At 40.0% G+C, this 19,118-nt stretch overlaps 1 protein-coding gene across 1 annotated transcript in view; it reads right to left on the reverse strand.

The window, feature by feature from the left end:
- Window positions 1–793: 793 nt before the first annotated feature.
- Window positions 794–19,118, reverse strand: part of LOC134534042 (noggin-2-like) — a 227,075-nt gene continuing 208,750 nt past the window's right edge. The window contains exons 3-4 of the mRNA XM_063372000.1: window positions 6,056–6,367; window positions 794–3,919 (exon numbers count right to left, since the gene is read on the reverse strand). Coding sequence (XP_063228070.1) covers window positions 3,440–3,919; window positions 6,056–6,367 — 792 coding nt within the window. The 3' untranslated portion in view covers window positions 794–3,439. The remainder of the gene's footprint in view (window positions 3,920–6,055; window positions 6,368–19,118) is intronic.

Consider the following 19,118-nt stretch of genomic DNA (forward strand, 5'->3'; position numbering starts at 1 on the left):
CACAGAATTCAGGCTAAAAAACTGTATTCCAAAACATAGTTTCCATGTCGCCACTACGCTAAAAGCTTTACAACACTTCTGCCCAGGCAAAAATTAATGACCAGTAGTAGACACGGAGATTATAATCTTTACACTTAAGCTACATTAAAAAATTTATGAACATGCAATACTTAAAAATTCTTTCGGTTAAATAACATGAAATGCCAAAAAATAATTTTTGAAGTCAGTAGAAAAATTCTAAGTTACAATAATACAGTTTTGATGATATTGTATGTCAATTGTTTGCATGTTGAGAAGTATATGCATACAATTAAGTTATTATACATAAATTCTACTCAATATTTATAGTTATATTTACATCAAAGAATTCAAGTTCTATAAAATATCCCATAAATATTATTAACCTTTGGCACAAATACGAGAATTTCTGTGAATACTTTCTATATTTTGGAAGTTACTTAAATATGATAGTATAATACACGAAGACTTTGGCTTTGATACATAAATGGTGTTGTAATAACATTTAAGTTAAGAAAAGCTACAATATACCATTAAACATGTTAATGTTTAAAACAGATATTCAAGCCACAATTATTTTTTTATAAATGGATGTTATTATTTAACAAGCCTGAATGAACTAATATAGCATGCTTTATTTTTAACTTTTTTTATTTATTATTTTGTTCTGCTAACGTTCATATTAAATGCTAAGATTAATAAACTTTTGCTTCGCTAGTAATTAAGTATTTTGAATTTTGTGAATATATATCTTTAAATATATATTTTTGCGCTAATGATTTAAATTGAAAATGATAATTTTTCAAGATAAACACTTGACTTAAACTATAGCTATTTTAAATTTGATTGCAAATGATTCAATGTAAGGATATTTGAAGTTTTACACAAAAACTTTATTTTTTTTATAAAAAACTGCAAAGATACATTATACACGATCACGCAGAGCAAATTCTAACTTTTTTTTTCTGTGCAAAATGATAGCAAATGCAACACATATTTTGGGTGAGAAAATGTTAGTCTGTCGTTATAACTTAGAGCATTAAACGTAAAAATGTTAGCTGAATGAGAGGCAATTGACTATTTTAAGAATTCGCCTCAACAATGCATCACATAGTAGAATTTCCAGAGGAATTGAAAACCTTATTTGAACGATCTAGAACCTGTTAATACGATTATCAAAATTCTCGTGTTACGAATGTAACTACTTATTTTTAATCTAAATGTCCATATTTTATATTATTGTTGATGAATTTTCTGGGCACCGGAATTAAACTGGAAAATTCACTAGATATAATTTTGAGCAGGGGGAAAAAAAAAAATTTCATATGGTTCTGGAGCTATTTCATTCAATAACAATTGAATCATTGTCGCTTTTTGTAACACATGAGCAATAAAAACATTAACTTTTTTGTGTATGTCGTTTTCTGGTACAACTAAGATAATCCCACAATTAAATTTTAATTTTTCAAATAGATTTTAAATGCAAACTTGCATCAAGGATGATACTTTTTATTAGTAATTTAAAAACATTCGAAGTATTCAACTAATTTTATTTTATGGCGATTATATTGGGAATGGTGGTACCATATTTCTAGATAAACGCTGTAGTTTCACTGCATTCATTCGACGAGCTGTAGCTCTAAAACACTATCTTCAAAAACTCTTTATAGTGTTACGGCCCACATTATATCTTATTTTCTAACATGGAGAAATGTTTTCACTATCTACTCTAGTACTTCGGGATCGGACATAATTTTGCACACTAGTATTTGAGGGTAGTACTGTAATCACATAAAGGTAGATATCAAAGATATGGAGGGTAGGGGTATTTGTCAACTACTGATTGAAATATCAGGTGCCCTAATGGCCGAAGTCAATTTACGAAACTAACATTTGCACACTAGTATTCATTACTGTTACTAATTAATTGTTTTGATAATAGCCTATTACATGTTTGCAAAAGTTATTCAATAGTACATAGGTTATTCAGTGAAGGGCCTTTTTTTGAAAATGTGTACGTGTTTATTTCTCTTGCGATCTATTTCTATATAAAAAAACATATTCTTAGGTCTTATCGCTTAACACACAAGTAATCTAGGTAAAGAATTGCCCACGAAACTATTACCAACAAGACAGAATAAATGTAACCTGTGTGGCAGAGTAACAAAGCATTATTACATCGAATAAACGAAATGTAGCTTGTCTCGCTAATTTCACCGAAAATAATATTATCCTCAAGTATTATTCATCAGTTTTCACAAAGTGTGTTCTTGAAGTACAACGGAATATATTTTTGATCGTGCTGTTAAAGAGTAACAGTTCACGTGATAATAATAAAAAAAAATTCTCGCAACTGTAAAACCAGTTCACTATCGTTTCGCCCGACGTACTAAAGCCGACAAATTTAAATTGTCTACAGCAGACTAGATTTGATCAGTCACTTCATTTGACACAAAATTAGTCCAAATAAGCTGAAAAATGGATAACCCAACTCAATTGTCTTAATCTTTGCTGCGAGTTCTTCGAGACGTTGAACGTCCACCGAGACTTAGCTTCCGTGGAGTTCAAAATAACACACCATTTTCTCACATTCCACTAAGGTTGTAAGTAAAATATATTAGGGAGTGTCTGCCGGTAAACTGAAAATAACTTGCCAACCATTCCAGCTGTCTCGTCCCCGTGACTTGTCCTGTCCCAACTGGACCACTGTTTAGTAGTTGGTGTAGCTCCAACATCCGTACAACAGCTTAATTGCCCAAAGCCCAAAACATCAACCAAAAGGTTATGTATGATATGCGTCCCCACCAAAAAAAAAACAAAAAAAACACGGTGAAACACGATTTCTGTATTACAGGGGTATAAATAACAATGTTCGCAAGACTCATCTAGAGTGCAGAAACTTCTAAAGGGAATACCACATGAAATTCTGGGAGATGTCTAGATCTTCATATGATAGATACTCCTTTTTCCTCCATGGTAATTGGGAACACCAAGTATGTCCTACAGAGGTTGGACACAGCAGTGAGATGTTAATTTCTGAGGCAATTCCACTTGAAATCCTGGGGGTATTGTCAGGGACTCTTCGGAGGATAGTGTGACATCTCTTCTTCCTCCGCGGCGATGGGAACTACACTCGTGTCTTGCGGAGGATGGATACAGCAGTAAAATGTTGAGGGCTGCCAGGGACTCTTCGGAAGATAGTGTGGCATCTCTTCTTCCTCCGCGGCGATGGGAACTACATTCGTGTCTTGCGGAGGATGGACACAGCAGTAAAATGTTGAGGGCTGCCAGGGAGTCTTCGGAGGATAGTGTGACATTCTCCTTCCTCTGCGGCGATGGGAACCACACGCCTGTCTTGCGGAGGATGGACACAGCAGGAAGGTGTTCACCAAGGGACCCGTGCGAAGCGCAGCGATGGAGTCTAGGAGGAGCTGTCGTTCCCCGGGCAGGAGCATGAGCACTGCGTCACCAGCGGGTACTCCACGTTGATCCACTGGCAGCTGGACGCCGCCGAGTGCTGGCCGCCGCGGTGCCCCGCCGGGCAGTGCCAGCGCAGCACCGTCTTGTGCGCCTCGGCCGCCGGCCGGCAGGTCATCCCCGGGGGGATGGAGCACGAGGTCTTGCTGGGCGGGCAGTAGCCCTCGCGCAGGTAGCGCGGCCAGAAGCGCACCCCCAGGTCGCGCCACCGGTGCGCCACGGGGCACGCCGTGTAGGCCCACAGGAACTGCTGCAGCTTCTTCTTCAGCTTGGCGGAGACGCCCGTGCGCACGCGGGTGCCGTCGTGCAGCCGGATGTACTTGAAGTTCATCTTGCGGAGCGCGCGTGGCATCTGGCCCTTGGGTACCAGCCGCCCCTTGGTGTTGTGCCGGTAGGGGAAGTCATCGCTGTCCGTCCGGTTCGCCTGCAAGCAAGCAGCGCCCTGTTATACAGCCGCCGCCCCTGCTCCACAGTTCACAGGATATCAGGACAAGTACAAAGTTTCGTATTTTAACATTTTACGACTCAAAGGAGAAATAAAACAAAGATTTAAAAGTGCTCACATCACAGGGAATAAACTAAATTAACTATGAAAAAAATTCAACCAGGGTGTCAAATAATCTAACCCTAATGTTACCTAATATAATATAAATGGGGTGTGGTTTCAGAGGTCTAAAGTACTGAAATTCGACCTAATAAAAATCAATTAGCCATTTTTTTGTTGTAAAGTTCATGAGGTCGATAGATCGAAATATACAATGATTCTACACAATAGTCAAGTTGTCGAAATTATAGTGCGAATTCCAGGGAGTCAAAACAGGGAACAGAAAATTGTGATGATAAGAAAGGTAGGCCAAACCACTTTTCTATCATTTGGTTAAAGCATACATAACATATGATAAAGTGAAATGCCTGAAGGTATACATGATTGTTATAAATATTTTACCCTGTGACATAATTGGTATTTAGAATTTAAATAATTTTCGGAAATGACTACAATAATACTTTCAATAGACACTGTTTGATAGTATTTACAACTCTTTTAATGTGATATCTCTAACTTAAGGAAAGCGAACATTCAATATTAGAAATTAAAGTATTGTTTAAGCGTCAAAATGTTGTAACCAATATGTCATCATTCAGTCCCTATCTCTCCTCATTGAATATGATGTCGGTTGAAACATGTGTAAGACATAATAGAAATAAGTAGAATTATGTGCAGTTGTTGACAGGATTGACTGTCAGAAATTGATTTCAAAATGTTAAAATTAACTGGAATGCATTTTAAAAACAGTAAAGTATTTATTTTGGCTACGAAATTTCAGTTAAAATTTACCATGAAAGAAAATTTAAGATTAATAGTTGTTGAGCTAAGAAAAAGGCCGAGTTGGATTTGTGTGTTTGAGAATAGATTAGAAGGTAAAGTACATAACCATGAACTAATAATGAATAGAGACTGCACCCACAAGCTGCTCAGTAAAACATTTGTGACACCAACATTGAACATCGTAAGGCTCTACCACACTGTTAATTTATTATCTCTATTTTTGGCAACATAGCTCCAGGGCCCATTAATTAATGTACAACCAATTAAAACAAATTCTAAAGTCTGCAAACATTTCCATGGCCATAGCTGTAAATGTGATCTGCATGTATCGCATAACTTGTAAGGTTTCAAATGAATTCTATTACTAATATAATTTTAATTTATGTTCTACTGTCATGGCAAACTCATCCATTAAAAAATCTAAATTCAACCCCAGCTCATTTTTTACAAACACCCTAGTGTCAATCTCCTCTCGAGAACTCTTAAACGTTAGTTAACCAACACATGTGCTTTTGGAAGTTGTGTTGGTAAATTCTAAGCCAGCGATGGCCTGGGTATAGAAGTCAATAATCTGGGTGTAGAGTATTTTGAGACCAGATGGTGGTACATTCTGCATGATTACAAGGTAACGAGGTAAAGCCCTTTTTTTTCCCCAGCTCATTGCCTTGCCATGTTGGTTTGATGCCCCAAAAAATTGACTGGAGTGTAGCACTGGCACTGTGGAAACAGTTTTAACTGACTATGTTTAATGGAAGTGACTGATGCAGGATCTAATTGGTCAAGCACCATTTGAGCTTTGAAGTGTGGTGAGTGTGAGGGACAGCGTGGTCGCAGGGGCGTAGCCAGGATTTCTTTTCGGGGGGTGTTTACTTACACCCTGCCCCCGTAGTATGAAGGGGGTCCGGGGGCCCTTTCCCGGAAAAAATTTGATTTTAATGTGCAAATTGGTGCTATTTAAGCACTTTCGTTATTAAAATATTGGCTTTGAATAATAGAAATTTGTGTCCCGACTTTATGATATTTTTAACAAGACACTGTTGAAAACTCATTTCTGAACTTTAAGGGTTATCGGCTCAAGGGTTCTTTCTTAGTTTCATCTAAGTGCATTTGCAACAGCTAGACAAGTGTAAATTTTGTCATAAGTATATATATATTTAATATTTCAGGGGGTGTTTGGACACCCAAAACACCCCCCCTGGCTATGCTCCTGGCGGTCGGGACTGCCGGACTCACGTGGTGGCGCTGGTGCCGGGGCTTGTCGATGCTCATGAAGCGCGGGTCGAAGTTGCGGCCGAGGCGCGCCAGCAGCAGGGTGGCGTTGAGGTCGGCCTGGCGCGGGTCGTGGTGCTTGTTGGGCACCTCGATCAGGTCGGGGGGCGGCAGGTCCTCGAGGGGCGGGCCCGGCCGCAGCCCAGACTCCTGAGGCGACAGGCCACCCGAGCCGGCACTCACGTTGTAGTTGGCGGCGGGCGAGCAGAGCGAGGAGGGCGACGCGAGCAGCCAGGCCGCGAGCAGCACCAGTATCCGCCAGCACAGAGGCTCCATCTGCAACAGTTAGCAACGGTGTGAAGGCGCCAGCAGTGCTGATAGTCTTAGGGCTCAGGACACAGCCAACTGTCTGGTTAGCTGAGTGTGGTGAAGGGGCTGAGGTGGCGTCTATGCTGGGTTGGTGGCCCCAGCCACTGGTCATTGCCGAAGCACTAATACCCTCCCGATCAACAAAAGGTAGCGATCCCTGACAGTTCTGTTTTTTTTTAAAGCTCTGGAATGTTATTAAAAGCGAACTGGAACGATACTCCCACCATACACTATTAGGGTGCATATGTGGAAGGGAAACGTGAGAATGCCAGCCGTACGGTCAGAATAATCTGGTCAGCAACGGTGAGGCAGGGGGCTAAGGTGACAACCATGTTGGGTTGCCCTAGTCTGGTCATGCTGAGGCTCTGACACCTTCCTGATCAAAGGGGAGAGTAATCTCTTGACAGATCTGTCTTAATATTACTTGCTTTGTAATGTATAAAAATTGATCTGTAAGCCGTCTCCCAATCTACTCTAAAAGGGCGCATATTTGGGAGGACAGTCGAAGAGTGCCGACCATAGGTCGGAACACAGATGTCAGCATCCCCAGAGTGTAAGGGCTAGTACAGTGGCTGGAGGTTGTGGTCTGGCCTTCCCATGTAGGAACGCCCCTGGCGGGGACACACCTGACTATAAGGAAAGATGTCCCCAGTGCCGGACCAGAGACCGTCAGTGCCGGCTTCCTAAAGGATCTGGATTGCGAACTGGTGTTACCTACTAGTTCTACCTAAAGGTGCACATACTGGAGTCCAGTTCTGACATCGGAGATAGCCTGATAACATATCCGCCTCGTCAAAGGGTGCACTATAAGGAACTGCGTTGGTATTAATCTAGAGTGAGGATGGAAAACCACACGTACCGGAACACGCAATGGTCGTGATAAGGGGTTGGAGGAGCTGTCTAAGTGACACTAATTGAGATTAATGAGTTTTTAATTGGCCCATTGTTTGTCCAGAATCAACCAGCTACCCCTACTACCAAGAGGGTTAGGAAATGCGCCGGAATTCACCTACAATGTGGTTGGAAAATCACCTAGGATAAGAACTGAACCTTTATTCACATGGATTGATAATTGAATTATTTTTAGAAAAATAACTTAACTGAAAACCAATTGGGAGAGTAACAGTACCGAAATTCACCTGCATAGGGATGGAAAAATACTTAGAAGAGAAACTGAACGGGAATTAATATGGAATCAGGAATGCGTGAGGGATAAGAAAGGGAGGTTACAATTTCAAAATCACATGAGTTTTTAACTTTCTATGTATAGCATATAAAGGTTAAGGGTAAAGTTTAAGTGTAAAGGTTAATGGTAAAACATCCCATGCAAATTCCGGTTATTTCTTAAATATATGGTGCTGCCGATTCTTTCACAATATTTACTGAATTGTGTTGTCTGTAGTATCCTAAATATATCGGATCTAGGTAAAACGTAAACCAAATTATCCCAAAACAGATGTACGCTCATTTCAGTGTAACTGACATCACAAGTAAGGTTTTTTTTTTCCCTTCAAAATACGTGTATATTTAAATAAATTACGCTTTTTTGGGCAATATATTTCTTTGATTTTAAAATCGTAAGTTGCGAAATTATCATTTATTTACATTTTTGATATAGTCTTTACACAATTACACAAATTTTTTCAGGAAATTTACTTAACACTTACAAAAACATTTATGTGCCTGAATGCTACTTTAGTCCGTCTCACGTTTAGATTGAAGTACAGAGCAAATGGCATCCACTACTGTTAACAGATTGACAGTCCCCCAAACTGGTTAACTTAAAATTTCTTATTTTATATACTATAGATAATTATAAGTTTTTGTATATTTTTAATTTTACTATGAGTTGAATTTTTAAAATAGCATCTTTTGACTGTATTATTACAATTTATACATTCTATTAGATAAATAATATCAGTACTAAACACCAAATTATTATTTCTTAGGAGAAATATTTTGTACCAGTTATCCGTACTAATATTATAAATGAAGTAGTGTGTTTGTTTTTTTATCCTTATTTCACGCAGTAACGAAGTAACGGATCGACATATTTTTTTTTGCATATAGATAGTTTATGGGCGGGAGAGTGACATAGGTTAAATATAATTATGAAATTCCAACCTTAAGGGAGTGAAAAAGGGGTAAATTCAGTTATCTAATAGAAAATCATAAGAGGTATGTCATAGACACACAGTGAGCTTGTCATTTTTCGATGACCGCCACACGGTCATATAGTAAGGTCTGGCAACGTCCTATCCTTTTCCTTGGCGTAACCCATCCGCTTAACGAAGCTCGCGGCTGCTAGCCAACTAAAGGAGCTTAAAAAGAAATTAGTTTAGAACTTCGTCAAAAGATGGCGTTGCCTTGAAATTGAAACGCGCTATCGTTTGGTGCGTCCGTCACGTCTTGCGTAGGGGTTACCTGCGCTCCCACAAAATGAAGCTGACAATTAGGCTCCAGGTTTTTCTTATGCGTAGCCTTGATGCACCGATATTGTGCAATCAATGGGACTTTAAAATCAAAAATTTTCCATTTTTCAAGTGAAACTCGGTAGTAATGTTGCTTATATTATATTTCAAGCCCGGGGAAAACCGGATACTTCAACTAGTTTACTATAAATAAAAAGGGCATTTCAGTAATTATGTCCTACGGTCAAACAAACAAAAAAAATAATTATATTGAAGTTACGTTTTCTCGGAAGTGATGATGAAACACAACTGGAAAATGTATTTCTTTAATTCTCATATCAATTTTTAATAAAAATTTTCAAGAACATTCAAAAAATTCTTTACAATATACAGTTTTGTGTAATCCTCTTGTGCTCTTTAAATATATCTAGCAACAGAGCATACTGGAACAAGGATCAGCGTTAATAGCAGGTCACGCACTGGAATGCGACAGTTTATGTTCGTTAACATGCACTACATGCAGTATTTTAGTTTTACTATCCTTATAATGAAAGAAATTAAAAAATTACAACAATGACAAAATAAAAACTAAGCAAAATGAATAATAACCGTAATTAATTTAAACGATGTATATGTTTTACAATTAAAGTAATTTTTAAGTAAGATAAAATATCAAATTAAACCATCTATAAGATTAAAAATAATATAAGAAAAATACATCTACATAAACTATTAGAGAAATAAATTCTCTATTTAAATGTTATTGAAATCTCATAATCAGTTCAATTATACAGTCAAAAATTGACGTATTTTTATTTGAAACCTAAATTTAGTTTTGGTTTTTTTAAAGGAAGAATAGCTGCAATATTCGAAGCTGTCACAGTTATGAAACTCGCGGTTATGAAGTGGCCCATTTCACGTGCTAGTCAATTAGGTATTTACAGCAACTGTCGTTAAAGTTCTATTCGATTTTAAAATTTACATCGTGAGGTTCTGGGTTAAAATCCCGGTCAAAATTATGTATGTGTGTGCTGTTAGTTTAGATCAGTTTAATGTGTAACGTGTAAGAACCCTCGAACTTTAATTAGATGAATGGCTTAGCAATGGAACATTAATAAATAAAATTTTAAAATACTATCAGGACGTTTAAGACAATGTTTCTCTAAACTCTGTTCCTGATTTAAGGATAAAACTAAACTTTACAGATAGAACAAATTTTATTAAAAATATCCACACAATTATCTTCATTCATTTCATTTATTAAAGCGAGTGATCAAGCATATGTCAAAATAAATTCTGGATAAAAAACAGAATGAATATTGCTTTAAAGTTTTCACTTTTGTGCATGCAGTCAAATTTAGAGCGGAAGAGAAGCCTAATAATAACTACACATATGAACCCCTTGAAAATATTTTATGACAGTAATACCATGTTATTTTTTTTTTAATTGAACGGGTAAAAGTTACAGTGGGGTAAGTAACTTCTCCGACCGTACTGTGTAAGTTCAATTCACTTCAAGCCTATGCAATACATTCGGGAGCAAAAAAATGCTGCACCGTTATCTTAGTGCCAAATATACCGGGTGTCACCTGCATCCAAAGTTAGCATAGAGACTTGAATTAAATTCAAATTTTTGAGTGTTTGAAAAAAAAAGTGACCTACACTACCAACTTTTAACAAGTCTTATTTCCGTCTGACCGATAAAAAACAACGATCAGTTCGGACATGGGAAAAAGGGGTTGGGGGAAGGGGGAGTTGATGGTGGATTCGGTTACTTTTCATTCATCGGCACAAGTGGAACAGTTCGTTAACGAACCGAGTGGACTGAGCAGGCGGGGGTGAATGAGGGGGGGGGAGGGCGGGGGACACGCGGAGCCCACGTGTCCCGTTTACGTAACTTCTCGTCCCGGGAGCCCGTCGTAGGAGACGCCGCTCGCCGGCCCGTTATCTCCCGCGCCTCGAACAAACACTCAAACACTCCCGGCGCCGTTGGTTCCCTCCATTTCTCTCCCCCCCCCCTCCTACTCCTCCCGGTCCCCAAGGGAGTCACGAGGAGAACAGCCACTTCCCCCCCCCCCTTCTCCCCTGTGGGGACGTCACGCCACTGGGTGGCTGACAGACAGCAGCGTACCGCGTGACGAATAAGACATCCACGTGAAGGAAATGCTGGTCCGCGCGACAAAACAAACGATCAACGTGTCGAAGCAGTGGTCCACGTGTCAAAATCACACAATGGAGGGAAAACAATTTTTTTTTGACGTGACGTCTAATAAATCGATGAACGCTGACTGCACGCACGAAAAAGGATGACTCATTGTCCCGTTACGCTCATTGTCCCGTTACGCTCATTGTACGCTTGCGCCGCATCTATCTCTCTTCCACTCGACTGTTTATAAAGTGAAGTGAAAAAATAATGTGGTTTTCATTGCTTATTACAACAACAATTTCGCAATAAAGGTTAATTATTCTTGCATTTTAAATATCCATTACTAGTATAATTTCAAGTATTTATTCTTTTATTATTAAAATAAAAATGATTCAATTTTATTCATAAAGTATGCAATCATTTCATCAATGTTTTGTTATGACGTTGTCACGTTAAACTATCGTCCGTAAACCGACTTTACCGACAACCAATTTTTTTACTTCGTTAATAAGCATGAAATGTACTTTTATGACCCTATTTATGGCCACTGAACAGTTCTAATTAGAGATTAGTCTTCTCTCATCAAACAAATATTAGGACAAATTCTCTAGTAGTGGTAGTGTTAGGTTCTACCTTTCGTAATTGGCTATTTTGTGTTTTTAAAGTATTGCCATTTTTATAAAAAAAATTTGGGGAGACGAAGATGATAATGGTCTCTTCGCTTGACAAATGGGGGGATCCCATAACCGCAGACCTCCGAAACAGGTCTATCCGAGATATTATACTCTTACAGCTACTCCCTCCCTTACAAAAATTCTAGCTGAATCTATGAGATCACGAACTAGTATCAGAATAAATAGTTTGCAAACCCATTCGTCACAAAATCTGTGGAACAGCTGTAGCTATTACCTAAATTGGTATAAATTAAAGTAAATATGTAACACTCGCCCTGCTGAAAGTACGGACAATGTGATAGCTATCAATGTTTGTGTTTTGGGAATTTGCGTCACTAAGAATGATAATGCTCACAAACAATGACCAACCCTACGAAGTTTCTTTTCAAACAACACTGTTGACAGAACAACAGGGAATGAACTGAATTTGCAATAGCAGAACAACTAGAACGAATGTTGATGCGATCTGGTATTGATTTACTAAGTTACTACTGGTTTATCGATTAACATCTTGTTAAATGAAATAAGTAAAATTAAACAATAACAGCTCCCAATGAAAAAAAAAATGCAAGCAGGATGTCAAATAATCTTACCCTAATGGTACCTAATTTTATCTTAATGGGGAGCGACAGTGTACTCGTAGTTTTAAAAGGTCGAAAGTACTGAAATTCGACCGAATGAAAAGCAAGTAGCTAACTTTTTGGTGTAAATCCCATGACATCAAAAGATCTAAATATATACACCAGTGCAGTGGGTCGTAAATGACACAACAGTATAGTTGTCGAAATAATAGTGGAAATTCCGGGGTGTTGAAACAGGGAAACCTGGAAATTTTACGGATTCATTTGGTGTCAGGCTAAAATTCATAGTCCTAAATAGTCAGTCTACCCACATATGCTCTCCTATTGGCTCATTTATTACTGTAGAGCCACCTCCCCTTAATTGAAGTGGATTGATGTGATTTGGTAACTACTGGTAGCTGGTAGTTTTACTGGCCCCACATCCGTAGAGGGCGTGTCCAAACAATACACCGTCATACAATCATCGAACTAATTGCAAAAAGGGGTACATGTTTACAGTCTACATTGCGACCAAACTGATCCCCGAAAAATTTCCACGACTAGTCGTTTTGATGTTTCTTTTGAGTACTGACGAGTTTGCGACAAGTGAGCATGACTCAGACTTTAACAGGTCTTCATGGCTCTGTATCTCTGGGGAAAATCACCCCGTGTTTTTCTTCCTTCAAATGGGTCGTATTTACGAAGCGTCTGAAGGATGGCTGAGGTTTCCCGCCCCGAGGTGTGGGCCGGCCAGTTAGCACCGACGACGGGTTATTTGGAAAAGACGTCGGTAGCTGTCGGTCCCGACGTGAATCACCGGCGTCTCGAGAGACACAAGAAGAATTCCCTCATTTATATTTCGGAGCAGGGAAGGGAAGGGAAGAGGGAAAGTAGTTCGGACAAACAAATAACGTGTTCCGCGGTGCGGGCGGCCCCGCGTATTATTTTTTTTTTTTTGCTTGTTTGAGAAGGTAACATTCGGGGAGGAGTGTTCTCCGTCGACGTCCGTCACGTGTTGAGTCCGGAGGGACGCCGGTGATGAATGCGTCTCCCGACTGACTGACTGACGTCAGGGGAGTCATCGCGCGCTCCTTCCCTGGAGCCCGGATAACCCCCTGTCGTCGCGTCCCCTCCTCTACCCTCCCTAGAGGCCTGACTGTCGTCAGCGTCGGTCAGCGCGACCGCGAGTTTACCCTCCGGCGTTGTGAGTCAGGGCACGAGGAGGAGGGCGCGCCGCGCGCGTGTGTGTGCGCGCACGTGACTGATCGGCCACTCCCGGAGATGCGCAGACGCACGAGGGACGGGAAATACACACGACCGCCCACGGCCCGTCCACGCTTACCTCGACGGCGCGGAAGGCTGGTGTACTTGCGTTGGCGAGCTGGGACGTTCAGGGGCCCCGCCCACCCGGGCACACACACACACACACACACGGTGCGCAGAGCTGAATCCACGAATCCACGAATCCACGAATAATTCCGGTCTCTAGTCATAAGATTACAACCCTTGCCGTACCAAAATCTCTGAGAAGTTGTAAGAAAAATAGGTAATATTCCCCTTCCCTGTTCCATTTTGAGCTGGATACTCCCTTGTCTACACATTCAAATGTTTTGCAATCTTACATTTTTGTTGCGTAATTTTTCTAGAATAACTAGTAGGGCTACGATTATTTCGGGGATTCATTTCACTCCAGGCTAGATTCAGCTTGTCTATAATGTAATCAAGTATTTTTTAGAACAACGCGATTTCAAAACTAATCGATATATCCGAGTGGGGTCTGCTTACGCAAAGCATTTTAAGAGTTCGCCGAGGGCCGGAAAGTACTTTTGATTTCGAATTAAGTTTTTTAACTGTCTTTTTAGAATAGTGAAAATGGCTAAAAACGCGTGTTTTCAGAGTAATTTTTAGACGTAAAACAACCGGTACAGATTCTTGAAAGCACTTAAGGGACTTGCATTACACATTTATCTTCATTTCTTCACCATATAATTTCACGATCACCGCTCAAATATCACAGTTTTCCTGTGAAGACGAGAAGACTGCACGCCAGTTCAGGCTTAGAGGCTATACCGCGCTAGAAGCACCAGCGAGCGTCGCGCTTATCATCCCGCCTCACCAAAACACATACACCCCTTAATTGCGACGCTCGCTGGTGCTTCTAGCGTGGTATCGTCTCATTTTAACACACCACCAAACAAATACTCGAATTTGTCCGACCTCTGACAACAGTTTTGGCCAAAACTGGCAAACGACTGTGAAGGCCTCTCGCAGGTCATTGCACTAATGAAAAATTTCTGGTCCATACTGATGTGTGGAAAACATTTTTGACGTGACAACGTCTAATAAATCGATGAACGCCGGCTGCACGCACGAAAAAGGATGACTCATTGTCCCGTTACGCTCATTGTACGCTTGCGCCGCATCTATCTCTCTTCCATTCTATTGGAACAACCATCGATTTGACTTTTTCGAGGCACATTAAACTTGAAACACTCCCATTCGTTTCCTACTTTTCCTATCATCGTCCTATCCTTAACAGAATAACACAGATTGGAAAAAGTTAAATAGCAAACATGTATAAAAGTTATAGTTAAAATAATCTGTTCGTTAACGTAATAAACATATTTGAATTAATGAGTGCAAATAAAAGTTTATTTATGGATTAAATTGTAGATTTCATTTCACTCCTTCCTTGTATCCATAAAAAATAGTGATTATTCAATAAAAATTATTCAATTTTATTTATAAAAGTATGCAATAATTTCATCAATGTTTTGTTATATCGTTGTCACGTTAAACTATCGTCCGTAAACCGACTTTACGGACAACCAATTTTTAATATTTCCCCCACCAAGAATGGAGTTGGCACAAGATGGAAGCCGATCAACAAATGACACCGTCGTGATTTAGTACAAGAATGTGTATTCTATCCTGGTGATGAAAAGTAACGCAAATTTTGCTGGTCGGTAGCGATCAGCAGAGAACTGAAAATTTTGCGTTATTTTTTTTTTGAGCCAGACTTTATAATCCACAAACGTGCGTATAGTCAAGTCGATGCCACGTGTTCATTGGCTACTGCCACATTTCGCCTTCTCTCCGGGTTGCTAATGATTTGGTCAGATGTTTTCTTAAAGGACTTTTTGTTTTTTTTCGGCTGGTGTCACACGATGCGTTTCTGCCGCTACGGCCGAAATTCCCGCAGACGCAATTCCAGTATGGAAGCGATTGCCTTTGAGGAAAAAAAAATACTGTGTCGGATTTGACTCACAGCCTCACAAAGTAGGTCGAGGAAAGAGAAATATACAAAATTAACTGTCGTGAAGTCTTTGCTTTACTGACCATCAGCCTCTTGTTCACATCCTTGGCGAACATTTCGGCATTCCTCAATTACAGCGATAGGCAGGTTTCCCCCCCTCCCCCCAAGGTGTTTTTTATGTTGCGAAAAATGTAAAAAAAAAAGCCCTCTCGACCGGTTTTCTTAGGCCCGTTCTTCAATGACAAGTAAACATAGACAAATTTCACGGAACAGAGTTTCTACAGCAGCACGCAGATTGAGGCAGTGCCGGCAACGCCGAGCTCTTACGTTTACGTTGCTCCGAGCGACCAATAAAAGCCGAGTATTTGACTACGGTGGTAGCCATGTTCGTTCATGTTCTAAATAAGTTAAAAATTGTTTCAAGTACAAGCATATCTAGTGTTCTATTTTGACTTTGTGGTTTATTATTATTATTATTATTATTATGTAAATTTCTGCCCTTATGATATCGAAGTATACTATATATTTTAAATCAAAATTAATAATTCGTAACCTTGAAATACAATCTCATAGTTGCCAACATTTACTATCAGGTTGTTAGTTTGTCTCTAAATCCCGCAGCTCTCGTATTTCAAAAAAAAAAAAAAAAAGTGTTAGTTCTATAATTGAGTTGCCACACTTTATCTTCCTTGCTTTGTGGGGCGACGACTATATGGCAGGCCGACGATGACGTAGTGCTCCAGTTGCGTGCGTCCCAGGACTGTACGCGCCCTGGCGCCGCCTGCGAGTATCACAATTGATAACATTGGCGTGCGCGATGCCCCCCCTCCCCCGACCACAACGGTCCGGGCAGTCGAGGTATAAATACCTGGGCCGTCTCTCGCTTAGGGCTGTCCATGCGTCTCTCTCTCTCTCTCTCTCTTTCTCTCTCTTTCTCTCTCTCTCATACCACCGTCCATTGGCACCATCACGAACTATACGGATATTTCGCGGGGAAAAGTTGATATCACACGTAAATAGGTACAAGTACTTTTCTGCCATAGTCTGTCGGGCAGTCCTACTATCTTTAAAACTGCACAACATTTTTATTATGGCTTGGCGACTTATGTAAGTGTTATTTATATTCAATGGCAATATTGTGTTCAGATTCTTTCCCGGGCAATTATCTTTGAATATATATACTGTATAGAAGTCGCCAGCCCAGGTTAAAAATTCTAATACGGTTTTGAGGTAGTTGGTTAATTCACCGCCGCAATCGCCACCATCTCTAGGGCATCGACTTGTGGTGGTCCCTAGCGGACAAGTGTCGAACTCTTCAAACACCCCTTCCCCCTCCCGCTGAACGACCGTGAGCTGCAGCGAATGATAGATGGGGGGTGCGGGGAATGACAGCGGGCAACAGCGCTGCGCTCTAACGTGTAAATAAGAACTAAGACGATACAGGGCGTTACGGCAGCGCACTGCAGCGGTGAAGTTCCCAAGCTGCTCATCATACGCATCTGAAAAACGTAGAGTAAATCCTATCCACTCGCGACTTCTATACAGTATATATATTCAAAGCAATTATGCTTAGTGTTCCCCCAGTACCTACATTATTTAAAGTTACTAGCTGCAGTACCCTGCGTTGCCCGAGCTAAACACATGGAGCTTTATTGTCTGCGAGTTAAAGCAAACTGGATAGCGCTATATGACAGTGTGTTGTACATAGAGAAATGTCACACAATTAGTGTTTGTATGTTTATGACATGATTTTTTGTTTACTCATGGCGATCGGTTATTTATTATTTATTATTAATTATAAATTATTAAGACCATTAATCGAAATAAAAACTATCCTATCTCTATTGGAAAAAATTACACATAAATGCCAATTTACATCGAAATCGGTGGACTTGGTGAAGAGTTCACTGGAAACAAACATCAGGACACTGGATTTATATATATATTAAGATTTGCAAACCGTTCCCTGAATAGCTTTTCAGTACTAACAAAATAAAGTCCAGTTGTTGAATATGCGATTATATTATCTACGGTTTATTTAAACGTTCATGCTTGTATGAAACATCGATAAAAATTTAAAAATTACGTACAAATCTTCGTGAGCGCGACAAGAAATATTAAGAATTGTTTCTACACCGACAGAAACAACAGTAAATTCACTAACAATGTTTCTGTACCAATTTAAAATATTTTACTGTGGTATTTATCGTAAACTATTTCTTGGCAACTGGTTTCAAATTTACTTTTTGACGTGACGTCTAATAAATCGATGAACGCCGGCTGCACGCACGAAAGTGTCCCGTTACGCACATTGTCCCGTTACGCTGTGTCCCGTTACGCTCATTGTACGCTTGCGCAGCATCTATCTCTCTTACACTCGATTGGAACAACCATCGATTTGACGTTTTCGAGGCACATTAAACTTGAAACACTCCCATTCGTTTCCTACTTTTCCTATCATCGTCCTATCCTTAACAGAATTACACAGATTGGAAGAAGTTAAATAGCAAACATGTATAAAAGTTATAGTTAAAATAATCTCTTCGTTAAAGTAATAAACATATTTGAATTAATGAGCGCAAATAAAAGTAAATTTATCAATTAAATTGTAGATTTCATTTTACTCCTTCTTTGTATCCATACAAAATAGTGAATATTCAATAAAAATGATTAAATTTTAATCATAAAAGTATGCAATCATTTCATCAATGTTTTGTTATGACGTCACGTTAAACTATCGTCCGTAAACCGACTTTACAGAGAACCAATTTTTATTTTATTTTGCAAAAGGTAAAAATAAAGAATAAATCCTGTCCACCAAGACTTAGAAAGGGGAGGGGGGGGGAGCTGTTTTCCTCGAAGCGCTCGCATATGACGTCACGAGTCACCTGACCAGCGCCAAGAAGAAAACAGCTCGTATAACGATAAAAACGTCTGCAGGACGGCAGCCGGCGCCGGCGCCTGGTTTACGGGCGCGGAGCTTCGAGGAAGAACGTTAAAACCCACAGGCTCTTCAATCCGGCGTCCTTGGGTTCGACGCATTCCGTAATCGGGCACATTTAAAAGCCGTCGCTTTTTTCACCCGGGTGGTGTCGGTAGGCCAGAATATCAACAGCCCGTCGCCTCTTGTGACCTGCAGCCAATAAGAAGGCCCGAAAAATTTTATCCGTCCGTCCGTCAGAAGCTTGGTACCTAACTTAATACCTTTGACAGACGAGCGGGTGAAATTTTAACCTCCAAATGCCATCTAGATGTTTGCGTGTCAAATCACATATAAGAAGGTGTATATTATGGGAAGTATGCTACTTCCAAAATTATTCTTTGACTTACCTTTCAATAGCTGTTTTTGGAAGAAGAAAAAAATTGGTCCGAAGTTGCCTGGCTTCTGGGCTGTAGCCGCGTCGAAGGTGAAGATATCACCGACGTTTCGGTCGACTTTGAAGTCGCCATCATCAGGGAGCATTTACTTACTTACGTAGACGTATATACCTGCTCCCTGATGATGGCGACTGCAACGTCGACCGAAACGTCGGTAATATCTTCACCTTCGACGCGCCTACAACCCATAAGCCAAGAAACAATTGCCGCAAAAGCGTGCGATCTTCATTAAAAATGGTCTGCGTCACAAAAATGTATTAAGCATGGTTGCTCTGGAAATGTGAAAATAAATA

This window comes from Bacillus rossius, chromosome 7 (genome assembly GCF_032445375.1).
Source record: "Bacillus rossius redtenbacheri isolate Brsri chromosome 7, Brsri_v3, whole genome shotgun sequence".
Classification (NCBI taxonomy): domain Eukaryota; kingdom Metazoa; phylum Arthropoda; class Insecta; order Phasmatodea; family Bacillidae; genus Bacillus; species Bacillus rossius.